This window comes from Musca domestica, unplaced genomic scaffold, assembly GCF_030504385.1.
Source record: "Musca domestica strain aabys unplaced genomic scaffold, Musca_domestica.polishedcontigs.V.1.1 7, whole genome shotgun sequence".
NCBI classification, from domain to species: Eukaryota; Metazoa; Arthropoda; class Insecta; order Diptera; family Muscidae; genus Musca; species Musca domestica.
Window position 1 is genome coordinate 5917292 of NW_026712383.1, and position 6750 is coordinate 5924041.

The 6750-nt window shown below is 34.8% G+C and overlaps 1 protein-coding gene across 1 annotated transcript; it reads left to right on the forward strand.

The window, feature by feature from the left end:
- Positions 1 to 3010: 3010 nt before the first annotated feature.
- LOC101896262 (RIP-like protein) lies at positions 3011 to 5619 on the forward strand. Its single transcript, XM_005191713.4, has 4 exons — positions 3011 to 3240; positions 3311 to 3397; positions 3461 to 3711; positions 5319 to 5619. Exons 1-4 carry the CDS (start codon positions 3118 to 3120, stop codon positions 5479 to 5481), a joined length of 624 nt encoding a protein of 207 aa, XP_005191770.1. The 5' UTR covers positions 3011 to 3117; the 3' UTR covers positions 5482 to 5619.
- Positions 5620 to 6750: the final 1131 nt, after the last annotated feature.

Genomic DNA, 6750 nt, shown 5'->3' on the forward strand with positions numbered 1-6750 from the left:
ATACACATACATACACAAAATGTTTATATGTTTTGACAGAATAAGGGCACCAAAAGAAAAAAATTGTATTTAGGGGGTAGCTTTGTTCTACCTTCTGTAATTATGCCATGGGTAGACGCATCGACACAGCTGCCGGGACAATGAACTGTCAAACCAATTTTGGAATTGAAAATGTTGAATGAAAAATTATTTAAATTTGTAAAAATTGTATAAGAAAACATATAAAAATCTACTTATATTTGAAAAGACATTTAAAATTTTTGACATATCAATGTTTCCAAGCGTTGATGCATTTACCTGTATTCTTCTACCATGTATCTTCCCTTTTAAATAAAAACATTTTTTCAGTGATATGTCAACTTCTGTAAATGTAACTGGTAGTTACTACCATGGTACAATAAGGAGGTAGAACAGCTTCATAAAATAAAAGCCCTGAGGCTATGCCCGCTTCTTGTTGGACTCATTAAAAATTATATACAACAAGTTGTTTTTATTTTTAAAATTAGTTAAAAAGCGCGAAAAATGAATGAAATGCATGTATTTTCTTTCAAATATGATTCAAACTGTTCAATCTTTCAATTTCATGGCTAAACTAGTTAATAGCATAATGCGGCAGGCGCAATGTACTTGTCTTCCAATCATTGGTCTTGAAAATATTTTGTTTTTTTTTTTTTTTAAAACATTAATTAATAATTTTTTAGTAGTAAAACTAGCAGATGAGAGAACACTTCGAAATGCCATTCTCATTTAGGTGTGCTCAAAAAATAAGGGAACAGAAAATTAGCAGAATTGGACTGGACCTTACTGAAAAGGACGCCAAAGTTTAAAAAATGAGTATTGAAGACAATATGTTAACATTCATAATCTATAATAATAATTAATAATCTGATTCCTCATTCAGCAAGTCCTCTTAACTCCTGGAATCATCCAAAAGTGAATACATCAGTTGCTCCATATTTTCTTTTTTATTTTTTGCACGACAAATATTAGTTTTTTTAGTTTTTAAGTTTATCTTTTTTCTTTACATTTGTTGTGATGCCCGAACATTGAAATGTATCAATACATTTTTCAACCTTGTTAGCCCTGCCAATTAAATGTCAAATTTACAATATGCACATTTCTGCTCTGCCAAATTCATGTAGCTAAATTTTAGCTAAAACAAGCAGAAATGTGTACCACTCAGCACCATTTTTTTCTCGAGAGAGCTGCAAAATTTGCTAGTTTTTGGAGTACTTTTGAAGTAAATCTTTGATTCAATTCTTCAATATAAAATAAACGATATGCATTTTATGTTATCTGAATTCCGTCACACATACCAAATTTGATTACTGTATTCACGGTAAAATTAAGAAGGTAAAGTAATTTCAAATAAGCAAATTCAAATCAAATCCACCTCTGCATTTTCTGTAATTAACCTTGTCAAATTTCAATGAATAAAAATTAGGTTCCCTTCTTTGATTTCTGTGTATACAATAGATTTATAAATATATGTATATTTTGGCATTATATGTTGTCAAATGAATAATTTTGAAAAAAATTTAAACGTATGATTTCATGATTACCTTTCTTATTCTGCCATGACTGTACGATTAAAAGATATTTGCTTACAATATCTACATTTTTTGGAGGTACCTCCGTTTTTGATGCTATATCTCCAGTTCCCAGTGGAATTTCAAAAATGTATATAGCCTATGTTACTTTCAGGTGATGCTATAATATATAGTATGAGTTGAAAAAACTGCAAAAAGTCAAACGCCATAATTTTTACATTTTTTTTTAATTTTATTGAATGAAAGCAAAAAATGTCGGAAATAGCATCAAATTTTAGAATAATATTTGTTCAAATTGGTCACCTTCTGCACGAATTATGGCCTTCAAACGGTCAATGAAACCGTCACACACTTCCCGAATGTTGCTCTGTGGTATTTTGGCCCATTCCCAGCGAAGCGCTACATTGAGGTGATTTTTAGTGCCAACCTTTGGTATTTTTTAGTGCCAACCTTGATCTGATGCCACGGTCGATTAATACGAGCGGAGAGCGATCATCGGCTGTTATGGCGGCCCACACCTTCACCATGGCCGGCGCTTGAGTTCTGGTGGCCAACCGAAGGCGCACATTTTGAGCTGAACTCTTTGGCAAGTAAACACGATCATTTTGTTTGTTTACAAACTACTGGACAACGAAAGTTTTCTCATCGGAGAAAACCAAATTCGGCAGTTCACCACTGTCGGCCAAGCGCAACAACTCTTTAGCTCTTTTGAGTCTATTTTCTTTCCGTTGCGGTGTAAGTTCTTGCACTTTTTGGAATTTCAATGGCTTTACCCCGAGCTTTTTTCTCAATATTTGCCGAAATGATATATTAGATATGTTCAGATCATGAGCCATTTTCGGCCACTGCGACGCGGGTTTCGATCAAGTCGCTTCTTTACTTTTCGAACCATTTCTGCTGATGTTGCTGTTTTCTTCCGTCCACTTCCCTGACGTCGGGCTACGCTACCAGTATCACGGTAACGATCGATGATACAAGACACAAAAGATTTATTCACATTTAAATGCTGGAGTGCTCTAACGAAAGAAATCACTCTATCACGCTTGAATTCCATCACGAATAACTTTTTTTCTGGATAATTCTCACCAAATTGCTTTTGTACGCATGGAAACAATATAATGACCTGTCACTGGAATAATTTGGCTTAGAAATGACAGCAGTCTGAAGTTGTTTGCAGTTTTTTCATCTCACCCTGTACAATGGATTCATGAATATAGATTTTGACAATGAGATGTTGTCGAATGTATGAATTTGATAAAATTGTAGACAAATGATTACATGACTTTACCTTCTTATTTCCACCACGGTATACCTCTTGGAAGTTAAATAATATTAATTCATAATTTACCCCTTATCATACGCCATACGCTCTACACTTAACCATATGTCTACGTAACGTAATCAACATTAGCTCCTTCACTAATTCGGTGCCGCCTTATTAACATTTAAAACAGCTGTTGGGAATTTGTGCCGTAAACGATTTTTGTACGCGCCTTCCAACAAGAAATTCTGGAAATTTTGTTATATTTTCAAAATAGAATAAAAGAAAAAAAAGTAAGAAAACAAAATGTCTTTGGAATGCCCCTCAAATCCCGTGTACAATACATCTGTTGAACAGAAACTAAAATCTAAAAATGCAGCCAAATTACATCGTTATGGAGCAGCCAAACTTAGGGATATATTAAGAGAGGTTGGTATTTAGCAAAGTTCCTACATGCCTATTTTCAATTCTCCATATATATATTTTTTTTGCAATATAGAAATGTGTAATTCGTGCCAAGGAGGCCCGTCAACAATGCTATAGCCAAGGCCGTCTAGACGAGGATGGTAAAGCAATTTTGAGTAAGGTAAGATTTTGGTTAATAAGCTTATGGTAAAAAATTGGTTTATGGGTTTATCGTTTCCTGTAGATATCCGTAAATGACATTCTGCGTCAGGAACTGGCTGAGCTGGAACACGATATTGACTTACAAAATGAAATTTACAATGAAATATTGGAAGAATTCAACGAATGGTTTGCTCAGGAATTGGAAAATGAGCAAAACTATTTGCTGGAAGTGGCGGAGTCACAAGCATTAGTTTGTCCAGTGTGTCAGATTAATAATTTAGTTGCCTACAAGACAAATGAACAGTTCAACTACAGATGCAAATGTAATGCCAAGTAAGTAAGACGATTTGATATTTTGATTTTTAATTTTGGCTTAACTCTAGTTTAGTAAAAACTCTTCAATTTTTTCGAAAATTTTTTCAGTGGTAGGTATTTTAACCATGATCCCGGGAAACTATTTTTTTCTTGGGGGACGGACCTGGGACCCCAGATTTTTGACCCGAAAGTCCGGGTTCAAGACCCCGACTAGACCCGGATCCACTTACCCGATATAGACAATATGGGTATCGTTGGAAAGCTTATGAAAATACCTATCCAACAAGTGGTCACATGATGGGGTAAGATGTTACGGTTCGGAAGTTATAGTCAAATTATCGATTTTTTGGACCCGGATTTTTTATAAAACCCCCAAAAAGTCAAAAAAGGGTCCATTATGGGGGACAACAAAATTGATGCTGACACTTTTACCTTTCCAAAATGCTACAATTTGTGCTAATACCTTTTTCAGGTCCAGAGATATGGGTCTTTCCATCCGCATAACCCGATTCTAACCAGTTCATTAAAATGATGTTTTTAATAAAAAAAAGTGTTTATTTCGCGTAGCAGTCGTCGGAATAACAAAAGTTTTCTAAATTTGGCTCTTTTTGTAAAGCAATCGATACCCATGTTGTCTATATCGGGTAAGTGGATCCGGGTCCAGGTGGGGTCTTGATCCCGGACTTTCGGGTCAAAAATCTGGGGTCCCGGGTCCGTCCCCCAAGAAAAAAATAGTTTCCCGGGATCAGGATAAAAATACCTACCTCTGGAAAAAATTTCTAAAAAATATAAGAGTTTTTACTAAACTAGAGTTGTTCCTTAATTTTTTGTAAAAATAATTATGGTTGAATTCCGTCAAAATCTAAGCAGATACTTTGGGCAAAGATCAGATAAAACGATGAAGCTACTTTATATAGTTCAGCGTTACAGCTGCACGACAGACCTTAAATCCGATCCATTTAAAAAATGAATAAAAGGTAGTCCAAGAGCTAACTTCTAGTCCAGTAACACCATATGACGACAGAATTTCCTGCAAAGTGCACAATTGTGGATGAAAAGCGCCTTTTATATCCGAACTTTCGGATCGAAGTTCCACCACGGAAAAATTACTTTGTTGTAATCGGGTTAAAAATACCTTAAAGTTAAAAAAAGGGTAAAAATTATCCGAGCATAGCCCCTGATCTCAATTTGTTTCAAAAATATTTATAATTTAACAAAAATATTCGTGAAATGTTTGATACATGTGAAATGTTTGATACATATTTTAGTATTTTCTTCTTTTCTGAAGGATTCCACGCGGAACACCTTTACAGCAAGATAAGACTTAGGCCTGAATTCACCTCTTTTATGATCTTATTAAATAAGACTTGATCTAGTCTATTAGTTTCAAAAGAAAAAAAAAACACTCATACTAAATACTGAGTATCATAAATGTCTTAAAATTCAAAGTTTTTTTTTAGTGAATCTAACTGTAGATTTCACCAATTTTAAACAAAATTCCATTTCACTTCAATTTAATTAATTTTTGGCGTTGTAAAATTAATGTTAGAAAAATCCGTGACAAAGAAAATACAAATCATAATGCCTAATACAACTTTTTATGTTTTTTTTATTTTATTTTTTAGCTTTTATTTTCAATTGGATTTGCCGTCATTGCAATCTGAGTTATTGGCCCGCGTCGATGCCCACGAAACTGCCTGTTTAAACAAATTGAATTTCTTTGTTAATCCAACGAACAACAAATTAGAAGCGCTGTGCGATAATTGCGATTATTTTTGTAGTTTGTAAGTTTCGATTTGTTGTTATCATAAGATAATTTTATTATTTGTACTAAGAATATGAAATGTAAATTAATTAATATTGTAATGAATTTTGTAAAATTGAAGTAAATATGAAATGAACTCAAATACAAGTATGGAGTTCTCTACTTCGTTTGATCCAGGTAATTAGGATGATCATACGGTAAGTGCAAGAATTGTGCCACTTTCCATATGTTAAAATAATAAAATAATAAGTTTTTAATCAACACCTAGGTATGAAATCAACCTGAAATTGTTGAAGGTTTTGTATGCGATGACTTCTATTTATAGCCATTCCGTTCTAAACCATAGCGCTCTGGATTTCCATACTTCGCAACATACAATGCAGAAGATTTGCAAATAAAAAGAATAATTGATTTCGGTTATTGAAAATATTACATTCAAAATCTGTGGAGTGAATACTAAAATATCCAATTGGATTATAAATGATCTTATTAAACGCTACTAAAATCGGTAGTGCGATTCTGCAACTATTTACAGGGTGAGATGAAAAAAACTGCAACAAAGTCCAACACCATAATTTTTACATTTTTTTAAACTTTATCCAATGAAAGCAAAAATGCCGGAAATTGCATCAAATTTTAGAATAATTTTAGATTTGTTCGAATCGGTCATCTTTGGCACTGATTATGTCCTTTAATCGGGCAATGAAACCGTCAGACGCCGCCCGAATGTTGCTCTGGTCCATTCCCGGCGAAGCGCTTGCTTGAGGTGATCGACACTTTGGCATCTTTTAGTGCCAACCTTGCTTTCCAAAATACTCCTGACACAATAGTCCATCGGATTGGTATCGAAAGATTTTGGTGGCCATTGTGCGCTGGAAATGAAGCGAGGAACCTCATTTTGTAACCATTCTTGGGTGGCGCGTGCTGAGTGCGATGGTGCTGAGTCCTGTTGGAATGTTTTAGGTCTGCGGCCAAAATGTTTGCTTGCCCAAGGCTTTAATACACCCTCCAGAATATTTTCGCGGTAATATTCGGCATTTATTCTGATGCCACGGTCGATTAATACCAGCGGAGAGTGACCATAGGCTGTTATGGCGACCCACACCATCACCATGGCCGGCGCTTGAGTTCTGGTGGCCAACCGAAGGTGCACATTTTTAGCTGACCTCCCTGGCGGATAAACACGATCATTTTTTCTGTTTACAAACTGCTGAACAACGAATATTTTCTCATCGGAGAAAACCAAATACGACAGTTCACCACTATCGGCTAAGCGAAGCAACTCTTGAGCT